We start from the raw sequence: 19,575 nt of genomic DNA, 5'->3' as shown, positions 1-19,575 counted from the left end.
GGCAGATCACAATAAAATAAAATGAGAAACAATATTGCAAGAGATTTTCTCAAGACGTTAAAATTACAGTTGTTATTTCATTTCATCTAAGTGTATGGCATAACATTGTTCTTGAATGAATTTTAAACAAGTGATGCATAAATTATTTGCTCGCAACAGGATACTTATAATAGTTTCTTGTCTGAGAGTTTGTCTGATCCTGTATTCAATAAGATGCTGCAACTGCCAGTTATAATACTGTTTATGTATAAAACTGTATACAGTGCATAATTATGCTGAACTATTTAGAATAACTTATGACTTTTTAAAACAAAAGTCAAATATTAAAGACCATACCAGTGTATGGTAACACAACTAAACATGAAAAATTTCGACCAAGAATAAGTTAAAATCAGTTGCTTAATTGTTCACAATAAGTGCAACAGGTAAGGAAGAATGCAAATACAGAATATACTTGCAACGACAGTCAAAAGTTGAAATGTTGCATCATTAATTTACTCTGTATGTTATAGTTAAACAGAGAGAATTATTTTGAGTGTATGAACAAACATTTTACCAGATTCAAATGTTTTGTATTCATAACTTTTCCTGCATCTAATAAACATGGCTTGGTATGAAACTGAAGTAATCATCTCCATGGCCATGCCCTAGGAAAAAAAAGATCTTTACAAATTGAACTCATATTCTGCCCTGCCACATAGACGTATCTATAAATTTAATGTCAATTGAAAAACAAGGTCATATAATGGATACTGACTAGTAGAAAATTGGACCCAAAATCATTGTTGTGAAATCTTGAAATGGTTTGGTCATTCACTACAAAACTAGTGTGAGTTAATATGAGCAGACCTGCTTCACTCCCTTTCAACTCTTCCTAACTCTCAGAGACTGTGCAAACACTTGGTCATCTCCTTGTCTGGCACACACTAAAGAAGCAAAATGTTGTAAGCTATTAAAATAATGTGTCTGATAAATTCTAGTGTGGTTTGCTATAAGTTCTTGGCAGAGACATTGAATCTGTGTACTTTGGCCACATGCAGTCCAATTGTAGTAGTTGGAAATATCTTCTTGTGGTTTCACTGAAATATATTGGTAGATGAAGTGACCATCAGAACAGCGGGGACCCCATTGAGAGATACATCCTCATAACATTCTCGTGCACATTTCAGGTTTCTCTGTGTGGCTTTACAGCTTCTGAAAGAGAAAAAAAAACTAGGAGACATAGGGTCAATGGGAGGATCAAGAAAGAAGCAATGACATGAAATTATATCAGTGCAAACCACTGAGAGATGCTAACCTGCCATTTAATGAGCAGGTAGGGACAATAAAAAAACAGAAGAAAATGTAATTTTCCAAAACAAATTTTGATTTAAAAAAAAATCATGAATGAGCAACCTACAGATAAACTTAGTCAAACTGAAAATTTCCATTGATGTAAAGCAACCATATTTTTTTTAGTTCAGCAGTTAGTCAAAATTGTAAATGAAGCTAATTTTTTTTTCAGAGTTGAAAACTCTAATATGAATCACATAGTAGAGAATATAGAAGTTATATCAGTATTATTAGAGTTATGTAATACAGTATTTTGAGAAATTATGACCATCAGTCACAGTATTTATTTATTTATTTTTATTTTGTCCTGTGACATCTTGTGTAGATATAGGTCAAGTCAAAATATAATGCAGAAATAAAAATTACAAATTTTACACATAAGAACAACACAGAAATTAACCATGATTTCGCATTCAGTTTAAGTAACATTTACTATATGTATAATTGAAACCCCATAAATGATACCTACAGACAATACTGTTATACAATATATACATATGAACACATTTAAACATAAAGACAATACAGAAATTAATCCTGATTACACATTAAGTCTTAGTAACATTTACTACCTATGTAGTTGATATGCCACGAATGATTACTATAGACATGGTTAGACAATACATATGTATGGGCACTATGTATGAGCATTATGTATGGCACTTTTCTGGTAGGCAGATTTTCTGATGTGAGATATACGAATTTTTCCTGTTTCAAGATTATGTACAGAGCTGTTTTGTTTATAAGCATTGGAAATTGTTAAATAGTCTCATATGAAGAATATTGCTTCATGTCTATACAAGCACAGAAGTTTGAGAATATTTGGTGTTTGGAAAAGAGAATGACATGAATCTTATTTCTTTTTGTTGCAGACGTTTCTAACAGCTAGTTTTTGTGTTTTGAATATAGTTTGGCTACATGGTGAATTTCCCCAGAATATGATTCATTCTGATTGCAGACTGGAAATGTGCACCGTATGCCTGCAGTACTGCTTCTCTCTTACAGCTTGAGTTCAGTATCCCTAGCACAGGGCAAATAGATGACAGTTTATGTCTTAGATACTGAATATTTGTGTTCCATCTGAGATCATCCTGAAGATGTAGTACCAAAAATTTTGGTTGGTCAGTTTTAAGCTTTTGTTGTTTATTTTAAACTGGAGTTCATTCTGCTGCTTTTTGTGGTATATGTAAAAGTCTATGGCTATAATTTTTTCAGTGTTTATAACGAACTTATTTCTTTCAAACATGTCTGAAAGTTACATCAGTGTCCTAACTGCAGATGACTGAAGATCAGCCCTTCCCATTGGGAAAGAAGAAACTGAAAGATGTTGACCTATCACTATTGAAGCTGGATATGCAGATTTAAATCCTGCAGAAAAAAGATGCAGTGTATTTGAGAAGACTGACAGGAGAATTGTTAAGTAATAATCATTAAACATCTGTAACCATGTTCAAGGCAGCCACAGTTCTATTAGAACATCATAGAATCCTGTGCTGCATTCTAGACTGAAACATATTTGTGCTAGAAGACATTTTATTAGACAATGTGTGAAAAGAAGTGAGATTGTTGTAAATACTTAGAGTCAAAGAAAATGCCTGTTAATTTATTAACTACATCACTTGCTAAGGAACAACACATTAACTTATTCATAAGTTGAAATTGTCACTAGTTAGTTGTAGTGTTGTTATGTTGGTAATCTGACACTTCATTTTTGCTGCAATTGACTGCAAAGTGGTGGACTATTTTCATGTAGTTGCTAGTATCATTGTGTGTGTGTATACAATACAATGCTGATGTGTGAATAGAAGTTTTATGAATGATGTAACTGTTATTTAATGCTGATTCCACAACTGTTGTTCAATAAATGAAAAGCCGCTCCAGTTGCTTTGTTAGAATTTTATTCAGTTCATTTAACTGGATTCAGCCTTTATATTAGACCATTATCAACTGTATCTGAAACTGTCAAATGATATGATGGATATACAGATATTTTTTATGTAACAGAAAATGAGAGGCAATGCTTATGTATGTACAGTACAAGTACAGAAATATACAACTTCTACATCTACATCTGCGTGATTACTTTACTATTCACAATAAAGTGCCTGGCAGAGCATTCAATGAACCACCTTCAAGCTGTCTCTCTACTGTTCAACTCTCGAATGACATATGAGAAAAACAAGCACTTAAATTTTTCTGTGGACGCCCTGATTTCTCTTACTTTATCACGATGATCATTTCTCCCTACATAGATGGGTGCCAACAGAATGTTTTTGCAATCGAAGGAGAAAACTGATAATTGAAATTTCATGAGAAGAACCCGTTGCAACAAAAAATTCCTTTGTTTTAATGATTGCCACTCCAATTCATCTATCATGTCTGTGGCACTATCTCTCCTATTTTGCGATAATACAAAACTTTTTTGATGTCATCCATCAGTTCCACCTGACGTGGATCCCACGCTGCACAGCAATACTCCAGAATATGGTGGCCAAGTGTGGTGTAAGCTGTCTCTTTAGTAGATCTGTTGCACCTTCTAAGTTTTCTGCCAATGAATTGCAGTCTTTGATTTGCTCTACTCACAATGTTATCTATGTGGATCATTCCAATTTAGGTTATTTGTAGTTGTAATCCCTAAGTATTTAGCCTTCAGATTTGTGTGACTTAACCCGTAATCAAAATTTAGCGGATTTCTTTTAGTACTCATGTGAATAACTTCACAATTTTCTTTATTCAGGGTCAATTGCCACTTTTAGCGCCATACAGATGTCTTATCTAAATCATTTTGCAATTCGTTTTGGTCATCTGATGACTTTACAAGATGGTAAATGACAGCATCATCTGCAAATAATCTAAGAGGGCTACTCAGATTGTCTCCTATGTCATTAATATTGATCAGGAACAATAGAGGGCCTATAACACATCCTTGGGCAACGTCAGATATTACTTCTGTTGTACTTGATGACTTTCCATCTATTACTATGAATTGTGACCTTTATGACAGGAAATCACAAATCCAGTTGCCCAACTAAGGCATATTCTATAGGCATGCACTTTTCTTAGAAGACTCTTGTGAGGAATGGGGTTAAAAGCCTTCAGGAAATCTAAAACTATGGAATCAATTTGACATCCCCTGTTGATAGCACTCATTACTTCATGAGTATAAAGAGCTAGCTGTGTTTCATATCTTATGTTATGCGGTAGAGCAGCAAGATCAAATGATAATAACAGTAGGATTCAAGCGCATATAAAAAAAGTTTTGTGACCGATAATGACATAAGAAAAGTGGGCATGTTGTAATTATCAAAACTGTAAATGAGGAGTTTGATGAACTATGGGTGTAAGTCCAAAAAGTGCATTTCCAGTTAAAGTTAGTTGAAGATTTGCACGTTTATATCTTATTGAAAAACAGTTATATTTCAATGATGTAATAATTTTGTCTTAGACCATACTTTTAACATACAGAATCATTCCTTACAACTAAAGATATTTCTTCCATTTATGATACATTATCCAAAATATGATGAATGGTTTACGCCCTTTTTCTGTCAAACCATGATACCTCTACAAAAATCATGAAAATGGAGTTGAAAATTGCTTTTATTATTTTGTTATCCAGTTAAACTGTATGTCAACAAAAAATATATGTTCATGGCCATTATAGTTCATGTCCCTGTTCAGGATCAGTAGCTTATTCACTGTTTACTCTGTCTAGAAATTCTTTATACCAGCCTATTACTGTATCAGGAAGGTAGCACAACAGGTCTTAAATGTCCTTCAGTTTTGCTGCTGCTACAGTTGGTTTCTCTATTACTGACAAAAATTAAATATCTTCAGGGAATCTTGTTGATTTCTTAATGAACTTAAAGGATATAAAGACCTTCCAATATGATTCTGAAGTGCCGATTGTGCCATCACTGCCAAAGTGCATTCTCACATATGACTGCAACTGGAAAGGAAATTTCCCCTGTGACTTTGATGAGAAGAAGCCCATTAAACTTTTCTTCCAATCTTTAATAAGCGCACTTCCATCAATGACTTGAAATGGCTCTGGTTTCTCTCTGCATTCTTTTAGGATTATGACACACTCTTCTTTTGAATGTACAGTTTCCCTCTTCTTTAACTTTCTTCCATAAATGCCAAAATTCCAGTCACACTGACTATACGAATGGCCATGTACTGGGAAAATATGTGATATTCATATTCTAAGTGTTTTTGCTAACCATGTTCAAAACATGATCATAATAAAATTTTTGTTTTGCCCTCCTGCAGCATCAGAAAAAAAATGTATTTTCCTAATATTCTTGAAGTTTTCAAGCTTCTTGAATATGAAGTCATGAAGTGATGAGCAAACAGAATTTGGATTCTTCTTACCTTTGAACTCCATAAAATAGTAAGATGCACTTGAACCACCATTATTGCAGTGTACATTAAAAATGTACATCCAGAGGAGTTGTTTATAAAACTATGTATTCACCACCAGTTTCGGCAATGGAAGCTTCTGTGCATAATCAAACCCTAAGCACAGCATACTGTCATCCAATTTACAACATGCAATAAGCTGCCTTTTTTCTGCATAATAGGCCTCAACAGATTTTTTGTACAACTCTAATTTATGTTCAGGCTCCTTGTTTTCTTCACATTTAAGCTTTGTAGTAGTTCCAGAACAAAAGTCACAAATGTCTGACCTTGGTTATCTGAATGTGAAGTTCAACGTTTTGAAGAATGTATAATATGTGTTATGCTTCATACGAGGGTGAGTCAAATGAAAACCTGAAATATTTTTTAAATATTATGTATTGTGAGGAAGTGGTACAAAGCTGTATCACTTTTCAACATAATCTCCCCCACATTCAATGCAAGTCCTCCACCTCTTACAAAGTGCATAAATTCCTTTAGAAAATATTTTTTTGGTAGTCCGTGCAACCACTCATGCACTGTGTGGCATACCTCTTCATCAGAATGGAACTTCTTTCCTCCCATTGTGTCATTAAGTGGTCCAAACATATGGAAATCACTTGGTGCAAAGTCTGGTGAGTATGGTGGATGAGGAAGACACTCAAAATGCATGTCTGTGATTGTTGCAACTGTTGTACGGGCAGTGTGGGGCCTTGCATTGTCATGTTGCAAAAGGACACATTCTGGCAGCAATCCACGTCACTTTTATCTGATTGCAGGACGTATATGATTTTTTAGGAGATCTGTTTATGACGCACTGGTGACAGTGGTCCCTCTAGGCATGTTCAAATGGCTCTGAGCACTATGGGACTTAACTTCTGAGGTCAACAGTCCCCTAGAACTTAGAACTAGTTAAACCTAACTAACCTAAGGACATCACACACATCCATGCCCGAGGCAGGATTCGAACCGGCGACCGTGGCAATCACGCAGTTCCAGACTGCAGCGCCTAGAAACACTCGGCCACTCCGGCCGGCTAGGCATGTAATGCTCCATAAAGATGCCTTTTTCATCCCAAAAGAGAGTCAGCATAACCTTTCCCGCTGATGGTTCTGTTCGAAACTTCTTTGGTTTTGGTGATGAGGAATGGCGCCATTCCTTGCTCACTCTCTTCATTTCCAGTTGGTGGAAGTGAACCCAGGTTTTGTCCCCAGTAACGATTCTTGCAAGGAAGCCATCACCATCACGTTCAAAGCGCTAAAGAAGTTCTTCACAAGCACCAACATGTCATTCTCTCATTTCAGGAGTCAGCTGCCGTGGCACCCATCTTGCAGACACTTTTTTGAAACTGGAGCACATCATGCACAATGTGGTGTACTGACCCATGACCAATCTGTAAACATGCTGCAATGTCATTCATTGTCACTTGGTGGTTTTCTTCCACTATGGCTTCAACTGCTGCAATGTTCTGTGGAGTCACAACTCATTGTGCCTGACCTGGACAAGGAGCATCTTCCATTGAAGTTGCACCATTTGCAAACTTCCTACTCCATTCATAGACTTGCTGCTGTGACAAACATGCATCACCATACTGAACCTTCATTTGTTGAGAATTTCAATAGGTTACACACCTTCACTACGCAAAAACCAAATAACAGAAAGCTGTTCTTTCCTGGTGCAAGTCGCAAGTGGGGCGGCCATCTTTATACTGATACTGCAACGGTATGTGTGCATCTGCACTATGCTGCCACCTACAGGCCATTCTGCATGCTGTTTGTAGCACGCTTACCAACTTACAGGATATCAGCATGAAATTTTGATTTGTTATTACAAATTTTAGGTTTTCATTTGACTCACCCTCGTATTAACTTGACTGCCATATTTTGCCTGGTAGTACTCTTTAAAGAAGGTGAATAATATCCTGATATTCAAATTTGGGTTCTCGAAAGAGCATATCCAGACACTACGGGATGATGATGGCATTGAAACAGAGGATGACACGCGTAAAGCTGAAATACTAAACACCTTTTTCCAAAGCTGTTTCACAGAGGAAGACCGCACTGCAGTTCCTTCTCTAAATCCTCGCACAAACGAAGAATGGCTGACATCGAAATAAGTGTCCAAGGAATAGAAAAGCAACTGGAATTACTCAATAGAGGAAAGTCCACTGGACCTAACAGGATACCAATTCGATTCTACACAGAGTACGCGAAAGAACTTGCCCCCCTTCTAACAGCCGTGTACCGCAAGTCTCTAGAGGAACGGAGGGTTCCAAATGATTGGAAAAGAGCACAGATAGACCCAGTCTTCAAGAAGGGTCGTCGAGCAGATGCGCAAAACTATAGACCTATATCTCTTACGTCGATCTCTTGTAGAATTTTAGAACATGTTTTTTGCTCGTGCATCATGTCATTTCTGGAAACCCAGAATCTACTTTGTAGGAATCAACATGGATTCCGGAAACAGCGATCGTGTGAGACCCAACTCGCTTTATTTGTTCATGAGACCCAGAAAATATTAGATACAGGCTCCCAGGTAGATGCTATTTTTCTTGACTTCCGGAAGGCGTTCGATACAGTTCCGCACTGTCGCCTGATAAACAAAGTAAGAGCCTACGGAATATCAGACCAGCTGTGTGGCTGGATTGAAGAGTTTTTAGCAAACAGAACACAGCATGTTGTTATCAATGGAGAGACGTCTACAGACGTTAAAGTAACCTCTGGCGTGCCACAGGGGAGTGTTATGGGACCATTGCTTTTCACAATATATATAAATGACTTAGTAGATAGTGTCGGAAGTTCCATGCGGCTTTTCGCGGATGATGCTGTAGTATACAGAGAAGTTGCAGCATTAGAAAATTGTAGCGAAGTGCAGGAAGATCTGCAGCGGATAGGCACTTGGTGCAGGGAGTGGCAACTGACCCTTAACATAGACAAATGTAATGTATTGCGAATACATAGAAAGAAGGATCCTTTATTGTATGATTATATGATAGCGGAACAAACACTGGTAGCAGTTACTTCTGTAAAATATCTGGGAGTATGCGTGCGGAACGATTTGAAGTGGAATGATCATATAAAATTAATTGTTGGTAAGGCGGGTACCAGGTTGAGATTCATTGGGAGAGTGCTTAGAAAATGTAGCCCATCAACAAAGGAGGTGGCTTACAAAACACTCGTTCGACCTATACTTGAGTATTGCTCATCAGTGTGGGATCCGTACCAGATCGGTCTGACGGAGGAGATAGAGAAGATCCAAAGAAGAGCGGCGCCTTTCGTCACAGGGTTATTTGGTAACCGTGATAGCGTTACGGAGATGTTTAATAAACTCAAGTGGCAGACTCTGCAAGAGAGGCGCTCTGCATCGCGGTGTAGCTTGCTCGCCAGGTTTCGAGAGGGTGCGTTTCTGGATGAGGTATCAAATATATTGCTTCCCCCTACTTATACCTCCCGAGGAGATCACGAATGTAAAATTAGAGAGATTAGAGCGCGCACGGAGGCTTTCAGACAGTCGTTCTTCCCGCGAACCATACGCGACTGGAACAGGAAAGGGAGGTAATGACAGTGGCACGTAAAGTGCCCTCCGCCACACACCGTTGGGTGGCTTGCGGAGTATCGATGTAGATGTAGATAATGTGAATTTGCATGAGGAATTGTTACAAAATGGTCCTTAATACACTCCCAAATCACCACCTATTTTATGGGGTCTGGTTTTGTGCTTACCTGTTCTGTCTTCAAAGTTATCACCTTGCAAAACCTTCTTCCATACAGTTCTTAAACGCTTTTCACAAATGTTCAACACATGAAGGAGCAAATTTCTGCAGAACGGGCAGTTTACAACCTTGGTCAGAAAATGAATACAGCCAAACATTTTCTCTGTTCTTAGTTTTGGGCATCTTCTTCATTTCTTTAACACCCTTTCTCTCCACACATCCTGAGAGAAATGCATCCTGTTGAGATTTATCTCCACAATGATAAAAGAGATTGATTCTTGGATCTCCTCTGTCACTATTGCACTACACTTTTTTGGACAACATTGATCTACAGGCTAAATTTTTTTACACCTGTGACCATTCCTTTCTTGTCTCTATAACTTTCCCCACTGTTTCTTTTCTTATTTTTGTCTGTAAAGACATTTTCTAACTCATTACTACTCACTTCACTCATTATATTGCATAAGTTTAAGTGCAACACAGTTACGAATCAATACAATAACCTATACGCAGTAAACAAGGTGACAACTGCCTGTCATCCACTGCCTTCTTAAGATGAGTGCTTAGCCTACACCAAAGATATCGAGCAGAAATTTTCATGGTGGGTAATTCAAAGATCGAGGTATCGATTTAGCACTTTAACGGAAAAAGAGCGTAACTCCAGTTATGCCCATAGTCCATCACACTCCAACTGTACAATCTGATACTTTAAAACTGTTGACATGGTTTATGGTATAGCTTAGAAAGAGTTATCTGATGTGTTTCAAAATTACATTAGACATGAAGAAAAAATCAACATGAAATGTAATTTTGAAATACAGCAGGTAACTCTTTTTAAGCTAAACTATGTTAACAATTTTAAAGTATTGGACTGTACCATTTTTATAATTATGATATGCCCATTTTTCTTATGGCTTCATTGGGCATGAAACTTTGTAAAATCCATTTTACTTATTCTATTCATATCATCTGATGCTGCTTCTCTACAGCATAATGTAAGTTGTATATTATTTCTGTACTTCACTATGCAGTGTATAAGCATTGTCTCTCATCTCCTGATACAAAAAAAAAATATCTGTGCGCCCATCATATTATGTATGACCATTTGGTAGTTTCAGATACACTAATATAAAGGCCTAATATAAAGGCTGAAACTGATCACTTGAAATTAATAAAGTTCTAAAAAAGCAATTGAGCCACATTTCATTAATTGTTATTTATCCATGCCATCTTATACACCAGCACATTTGAATAATATTGATTTGAAGCAAGTGTTCTTAACCCCATTTGTCATGGAACCTCAAAAGTATTTTGCAGTTCACTGCTCTTCTCCTTCTGACTGAAAATGCAAGACATCTCTCACTTGCAAAAACTTTCAGAAGTGTTATAGCTTCAGTATTGATGTTTTCTCTTGTGTTACTATACAAAGTGAAAATTTAGTAAAATACAAATATTGGAAGTATTCACATCTATTGGAATGTCACTTGCCTGACAGCCAATTAACATGTACAAATTGTAAACTATTATTTTCTCCTTTACATACTTTGCCTTCAGGTACTCACACCTAGTGAGTACGTGTCTGGTGACCACAGGGTCCCGAGCTGAGTCCTGGCATTGCTTCCACTTACTTATGCCAGGCTCTTCGCTTTTATCTTTCCTATTTGGCCACCCTCGGCCAACTCTTGTTCTTTTCCGATCCTGACGCTATTAGGTTTTGAGGGCTAGGGGTCTTCCATTTCCAACCTATACTTCTAATGAGCCGAATATCTCCCGGGATAAGGAGATTACCTTCTATCAATTGCCAACAGCCTTCTAGGAGGGCAGATGAGCGGCTAGAAGGAAGGGCACTCTCTTGTCCTTGGGGTGGGAAACTGCTTCTAAAGGCGGAGGAGCCACAAGGTGGCCAATGGCATAGAATGGAGACTGACGCTATTAGGTTTTGAGGGCTAGGGGTCTTCCATTTCCAACCTATACTTCTAATGAGCCGAATATCTCCCGGGATAAGGAGATTACCTTCTATCAATTGCCAATAGCCTTCTAGGAGGGCAGATGAGCGGCTAGAAGGAAGGGCACTCTCTTGCCCTTGGGGTGGGAAACTGCTTCTAAAGGCGGAGGGGCCACAAGGTGGCCAATGGCATAGAATGGAGACTGCAATGGGAAACCACTCCATTAAAGACCGGGGCGGGTATCCCAAGTATCAACAGCTTATGATGGAAAGCTCTTTGGTTAAATCCTCCAGAGGTAAAATAGTCCCCCATTCGGATCTCCGGGCGGGAACAACTAAAGAGATACCAAAATCCAAAAGCTTTAATGTAAGAAGTATAGCAACATGGAACGTCAACTCACTTCTTAAATGTGGTAAACTGGAAAACTTGAAAATGGAAATGAAACGAATGGATATCGATGTACTGGGAGTCTCAGAAATGAGATGGCCAAACGCTGGCGACTTTTGGTCAGGGGATTACAGAATCATACACACTGGAATAGCGCAAGACAATCCTGGGATTGCAGGAGTGGGAATTATCCTCAATAAAGAGATGGGGTTAAGAGTAAAAGGATTTGTTCAACATAGTGAGAGGATAATTTATGTCCGAGTGGAAACTAAACCAAGAGACACAATCATAATCCAAGTATACATGCCAACTACGTGGCACGAGGATGATGAAATTGACATGATGTATAACCACCTTGAAGAAGTAATTGGCAGAATTAAAGGAGCTGAAAACCTTGTCATCATGGGAGATATGAATGCCGTTGTTGGGGAAGGTAAAGAAGAGGATGTGGCAGGGAATTTTGGATTAGGATTAAGAAATGAAAGAGGGGATAAACTTGTAGAATTCTGCCAAAGAAATAAACTTTGCATTACAAATACCTTCTTTAATCATCATCCAAGAAGAAGATAGACTTGTAAAATGCCTGGTGACATTAACAGATATCAAATTGACTTCATATTAGTGAAGCAAAGATTTAAAAACCAAGTTAAGGACAGCAGATCATATCCAGGCTGTGACGTGGAAAGTGACCACATACTCGTTATGATGACAACTGAACTAAAATTCAAGAAAATTAAAAAAAGAAGTACATGTAAATGGGATTTGACAAACCTGAAAAACGAAAATACACTGAAACACTATCAACTAGAAACATACAAGAAAACAAATACACAGGGCTGCAATGACATCCAAAGCAGCTGGGAAAAAAATAAAAACTGGTATTTTAGAAGCAGCAGAAGAAGTAATAGGAAAAGAAAGGACAGGGAAAAGGAAGGAATGGATCACTAATGACCTACTAAATATGATGGAAGAAAGAAGGAAATTAAAAAATTCTGTGAAGAAGGAAGACTAAGAGAAATACAAGAGTCTGAAAAACAGAATCAACAGAGAGGCAAAACAAGGAAGAGAAAAATACCTTGATGATCTCTGTATTTCAGTTGAGGACAACATGAGCAAGGGAAATATTGACAAGGCCTATAAATGTGTGAGACATTGCTTTGGAGACAGAAGAAACAAGTGTAGGGCAGTGATGGATGAAAATGGCAATATGTTGGATGACGATGATGAAGTTGCAAGAAGATGGAAACAATATATCGGTAAACTGTACAGTGGACCAGACCTGTCTGAAAACATCATGGAAGAAGAAACAGAAGTAGATGCACACAACATAGGTGAACCTATATTAAAGGAAGAGTTTGAACTAGCTCTGAAAAAATTGAAAAACAACAAATCGCCTGGTACAGACAATATCCCAGCCGAACTTCTGAAATCTGGAGGAGCAAAACTGAACCAGGAGTTGTATAATCTTGTTTTCAACATGTACGAGCAGGGTAAAATTCCTACAGACTTTTGAGAAAAACATTATGATCCCCATTCCAAAGACGGCAAATGCTACAAGATGTGAAAATTATAGGACGCTCAGCCTAGTTACTCACACCTCTAAAATATTAACCTCAATTATCCTAAAATGCATAGAACAAAAAGTCGAAGCTACACTCTCCGAAGACCAGTTTGGATTCCGGAAAGATAGAGGAACCAGAGAAACAATATTTGCTCTAAAATTAATAATAGAGAAACAACTAGATAAGAACCTGAAAACATACATAGCTTTTGTAGATGTAGAGAAAGCCTTTGATAATGTTAAATGGGATAAGATGTTTGAGGTACTCAAAAAAGTAGGAATAGACCATAAAGATAGAAAAATGATATGGAACCTGTACAAAAACAAGACAGCAGTTATCCGTGGATGGACAAAACAAGAAGAGGTGCAGATACGGAAAGGTGTCTGACAAGGTTGCGCACTATCCCCTGTTATCTTTAACGTATACATTGAAGAGGCGCTGAAAAAAGTAAGGGAAAATTCACAGACAGGTGATATAGCTGTCCTGGCTGAAAGTGAAGAAGATCTTGTAGTCCTACTGAATAGAATGGATAAAGTTATCAGTGAAGAATATAATATGAGAATTAATAAAGCAAAAACAAAAGTAATGGCATGCGACAAAGAAGATCAAGTGAAAGTCCAAGTTCATGTAGGTAATGAACTGCTTGAACAAGTTGATAAATTTACTTATCTGGGCAGTAATATTACGAGGGATGGAAGGAGCAAGGCAGAAGTGAGAAGTAGAATAGCTCAAGCAAAGGCTGCTTTTAACAAGAAGAAAAACATATTAACATCTAAGAGCATCAGCCTTGAAATCAGGAAAAGATTTTTGAAATCGTATGTGTGGAGTGTGGCATGCTATGGGTGTGAAACATGGACTCTCAGGACAGAGGAAGACCAGAAGCTAAATTCTTTTGAAATGTGGTGCTATAGACACATGCTCAAAATAAAATGGATCGACAAGGTCACAAACGAAGTGGTTCTGGAAAGAGCAGGTGAGAAGAGAAGCTTCTGGAGTTTCATTGTTAAAAGAAGAGTGCAATTTATAGGCCATCTATTAAGACATAAAGGACTCCTGAACACAATCATAGAGGGATATGTCGAGGGAAAAAGACCAAGAGGAAGACCACGACTGAGGTACATGGATCAAATCGTGGAAGATGTGGGATGTAACACCTATAAAGAAATGAAGAGAAAAGCTGAAAGACACACAGAATGGAGACAAGCTGCCATTGCAGCTGTTGCAAACCAATTCTTGGATTGACCACTACAGAAGAGGAAGAAGATACTTAGTTTGTAATCAATGCCTTTTATAATGAGAGGGCATTAGTATATTTGGCAATTAATGCTTTCTGGTATTCCATTGCCTTGAGCTCCATTTTTTACAAAATTATGCTTTGTTTCCTCCACTCTTCCATCCTTAATGAAATTAGTTGCTCCTTATTCCCCTCCAGCTTGCAGACCTAAGCAGACTTGTGGTCCTAATGAAATCAGAGAAAATCTCTGGGATTGAATTCACAATCCTATGCATACAGTATATGGTTTTACCAATTAGCTGTTTAATTACTTAAGCATATAGCTGGAGCCTTTTCTGAGTGGAATGTGAGAAAATGACGTGTGATTAATCAGTTACACATCTTACGGTTGTGTCGCCGTGCCCATTAACTCTCTAAGGTCTAAATTTACAGATCCAATAAAATTCGTAATCCAAGACCTTCCATAACATTTAAAAAGTTATGTAATCTTCATATTGATAGGCCTAGCATAAATCATTTTTACTACAGCTGCAGTTGCCAATATTAACCAGTATGCCCACAATGAATAAATTTGTCAACACTAGTACCATTACCACTACTAATATATTTGCCACTGTAGACTATTTTCAGGACAATCTCAGTGCGGCATGATGCATTTTGTAACTCTTACCTTTAATAACATCCTCAGGTGTTTCAGAGTAGAAAAAGAAAGATCTGAGGCCTTCATCCATAGCTATTAGAGTGTCTTTTGTTTGCTTATTCCACCTCCAGAGCAGAAATTTACTTCCAGTACTAGTCACATCTTTCATTAGTAGTTTCACCACCTATATAACAAAGGTAATTAAAAGACATGTATATCAATGCTATTTTTTAAAGTAATAAGTGACTGGGTGTTGTGTGATGTCCTTAGGTTAGTTAGGTTTAAGTAGTTCTAAGTTCTAGGGGACTGATGGCCATAGCTGTTAAGTCCCATGGTGCTCATAGCCAAAGCAATAAGTCTGAGACTTAAGCCACAATACACTCTATGAAGGTTATGTGATACACATATCAGTTAGTGAGATTAACACTGAATTGTTGAAGTTCTACAAAATTTAAAATAATTTGGTTTGAGATACTGTGTTAATATTTAGTTTATTTCAATTATATTAGTTAACAATTTTTCATCTAGCAATGATTTTATGACTATGTAAAATTCCTACCTGGCATTTGTAGCTGCCATTTTTCCATGTGACATGCTAAAATACAAGGATAAGTCAAAAGGTAAGGGCAACAAAATTTATTATGCTGACAACATTTTAAGTAACGTCATTTCTCTACAAAATCTCCCTCAACCTCTATGCACTTGGTGTCTCCCTTGACAAATTTCCTAATTCCATCCTGCAAGAAGCTGTTTGGCATCATGCATGTCCATTCTTGCATTGACTCAATGGCTTTGTCATCTGAAAAAAACCTTGAATCCACAAAAGTGCTCCTTCATTAGACGAAAAAGGTGAAAATTTCATTGAGCTACGTGAGACCGGTAGAATGGATAAACTAGTAGCTCAAAACCAAGATTTTGAATCCACTGCATTATTTTCTCTCCTGTACAAGGGTGAGCATAATCCTGAAGGAAAATCACATCTTTTGAAAGCTTCCCTCTCCTCCCCATTTTTATTTGAGTTTCAGATCTTTCACTAGCAGACAGTAGATGACACTATTTCCAGTTAGACATTTAGGGGTGTAGGTGAATCACTGGTGGACCTTCCAATCTTAAAACATTGCCATCATCAACTTTCCTGTAGGAGCTTGATTTTTGAAAGTCATGGCTCTAGATGAAGATAGATTTGCACATTGTGTTCATTCACATACTGTGTGGTTCATGGTGTTGGACCAACATCTCACCAACAGTTACTATGTGACTGAGAAAGTTTTTTGCTTCCTTTTCAAAAGATTTTAAATGTGATTTAAACATTTTCCAAATGTTCTTGTTTGCGTTTGCCTATCAGATGATACAGTACCCAAGAAGTACAAACTTTGTGATAATATAGAGCTTCATGGATGATTACAAATGCTGAACCATCTCAAATGTTCATTTTATGCAGAATATCATCAACATAAATGATTTGCTCAGCTTCCATTGGATTTTTGAAGAGGGTGGCCAATCTGAATGCTCTTCTTTTCAAACAGTAATATGTATAATTATAAAGTAATTTATGCACTTGTAAATTTTTCATTCACTATGACATCTCGCACCATATTGCAACTGCTTTCTGTGAACGATCTCCACAAATTTATTCTCTTCAGAGCACATACAATGATACGTTGTCCTCATTTTTCCCTTGGGACCCATGACAATGTGACATTTGTAATAACATACTCCAAAAATAGCTACTTTCTGAACCAACACAGCTAACACACAAGTACAGTACTATGGTTAGGGTTGCCATTTTTGTGTCAGGCTTTCAACCTATGGAACAGAAAAATTGCTTTTACTTGTTGACATGCCCTCATGTATAAATTGCATTTTAAATAAGCTTCACTCATAACATATTATGTAATATATCTCTTAATAAAGCATTTTTTGCATAACCATTTGTTTTTTAAGAATGGATATAAGTAAATGTCCTTTTTGAAAAATTAAAAGTTGCGTATATAATAAACTGATTTTTGTGATCCACCAAAAATTTGACTTAGGAATAAAGTGGTCAGAGAGAAGCTGTACTAAAAACACAGCTTTCACAATTATACAGGTACATTTAATAATATACAGCATGAAGAAAAATTTGTGCACTCGGACTTTGTAGTGCGATTCCTCACGTACTGGCTATACAAAAATGTCTCTCACAAAATTTCATTTTGCTATATTTCATGCAGTAAATGGACATTAAAGATCAGCAATCTGGCAACACTGTAATCACATATACAGTAACTACCTCTGTCAAGATAAAGCAGTAGTGCTGTGCAGTTGGTGCAGTGGACAGTGTTTTGGGTTAGCATGCAGGTGGTTGAGGGTTTGATTCCTGGTCATGGATTATTTGTTTTATCTACTAAAAGTATTTTGTATGGTATAGTATCTGGCATCTTAATCTTCACACAATGATTACAGTGGGTCTTCTACAAAACATTTGCAGTTATGTGTTACGAATGCAGAAATGGATATAATCATTTTCATTAGTCAGCTTTTAAAGAAACGTTTTGCATGCCATGGATGTGAATTGTTTTGCACCATTGCATCTGCTAGATTCCAGACTTTTCTTCTGTGTACTTTCCCCCAATGGTTCCATTGGTTAATATCAACTATTATTCTTGCCACGTTCAGGTCCATTACTGTCTGTTAGGGTCTTATGTCACCAGTAGGGCTATCAATGTGCTTTGCAAAGTAATTTCATTGGGACCATTGTGGGAGGGTACACAGAAAACAGGTTTGGACTCTAGCAGTTGCAGTAATGTGAAACCGTTTGTGTCCATGACATGCAAGAGACTTCTTTAAAAGCTGACCAATGAAAATGATTGTACTTCCATTTCTATGTTCGTAGTATGTAACTGCAAATGTTTTGTAGAAGACCCACTGCAATCACTGCATGATGATTAAACTGCCTGATACCATACCACACAGGCAACTTTAAGCAAATAAAAACAAATATGCCTCGACCCAGAATTGAACGCTCGACTTCCTGCATGCCAACCCAAAACACTATCTACTGCACCAACTGCACAGCAATGCTCTATTTGCTGATTTGCAGAGAAAGGTAGCTTCCATACAGATGTCTACAGTGTTGCCAGATTGTCAATCTTCAACGTCCATTTACTGCCTGAAATATGTGCAAAACAAAATTTTGTGACAGACATTTTTGAATTGCCAGTGTGTGAGGAATTGCACTGTGAAGTCTGAGTGTGCAAATTTTTCTTCACCCTATATTATTAATCACTTTTTACACAGAGGAATGGACTGCTGTTTAAGTAACTATAGAACAATTGTCTGTATGATCTTCATCCACAGCAGTGAGCTCTATGAAACAACTTGAATAGAGGAGCACATTAAGTGCTTATTTATAGACAAAGGAGACAGAAAGAGGGACACCCTAAATCAAATTCACAAATGTACTATCAGTAGTGTTACTCATCTGTGGATATAATGATATTTCAGAACTGAAGTAAAGAATTTGATAAATGATACACTTCATTATATCATATAATAAGATTTCCTCCCACTCTACATGCAAATTACACATGAGAACAAGGACTGTTTACATTCTGCTCTGTAACTTGTCGCTAATGTAATCTTGTTTATGTTATACCTTCATTACTGTCATTTTAAGAATATTTTTTGCTTTGATACATCATTAAAACATAATTCTTGAAATGTTGCCTACAGATTTCAGTTAGCTGGCATCTTTGAACGTCAGCCACATTATATTTTTCAGTATGCCCAGACTGTTAATACAGAGTGTTACAGAAATAAAGAGAGCAAGGTTATATAGAGGACATGCAAAAGACTATCCCTTTTGTTTTTCTTTTATTGATTTTGGGCCATGGGAGACTATACTAACAAATGTTTATAAATTAGAGGAGCCCTTCTTCAGAGTTCCAGTACTAAATTATATATTATACCTTAGCAACTGTGGCATCTATCCATTTCACTTTTGCACCATCAATTATGACAACAGCAGGTTGGGATTCTGAACACATCTGCACTACCTCCTCACGTATATACTCTGCACCCGGGAACATAAGATTCTGCTGTGGTGCCACTAGAAGTACATTCATGTCAAATACCTGTAAACAGTGGAAATTCTCTTCATCACATTACCAAAACTTTTCTATCACAACTTATAATCTGTATCTTACTCAGAAACTTAGCTCAGCATGTTTCGCCTTAAGAATAATATCCAAGGTATGTAGCAAAGAATGTATTAGAGTGGTGTACTTTAGTTATTTCCAATCAGTTGCAAGCTATGGCATAAGTTTTTGGGGAAAAACCAGGTCAAGACTAAATGACATTTTTATTATGCAAAAATGAGCTAT

At 37.2% G+C, this 19,575-nt stretch overlaps 1 protein-coding gene across 1 annotated transcript in view; it reads right to left on the bottom strand.

Annotated features, from left to right (window-relative positions):
- Positions 1–547: 547 nt before the first annotated feature.
- Positions 548–19,575, bottom strand: part of LOC124596015 (sodium-independent sulfate anion transporter-like) — a 157,544-nt gene continuing 138,516 nt past the window's right edge. The window contains exons 10-12 of the mRNA XM_047134969.1: positions 19,162–19,326; positions 15,242–15,395; positions 548–1,194 (exon numbers count right to left, since the gene is read on the bottom strand). Coding sequence (XP_046990925.1) covers positions 1,166–1,194; positions 15,242–15,395; positions 19,162–19,326 — 348 coding nt within the window. The 3' untranslated portion in view covers positions 548–1,165. The remainder of the gene's footprint in view (positions 1,195–15,241; positions 15,396–19,161; positions 19,327–19,575) is intronic.

Source organism: Schistocerca americana, chromosome 2 (assembly GCF_021461395.2).
Source record: "Schistocerca americana isolate TAMUIC-IGC-003095 chromosome 2, iqSchAmer2.1, whole genome shotgun sequence".
Classification (NCBI taxonomy): domain Eukaryota; kingdom Metazoa; phylum Arthropoda; class Insecta; order Orthoptera; family Acrididae; genus Schistocerca; species Schistocerca americana.
The sequence above is the reverse complement of the archived record's forward strand: the minus strand, read 5'-3'. Positions and strand labels throughout refer to the sequence as shown.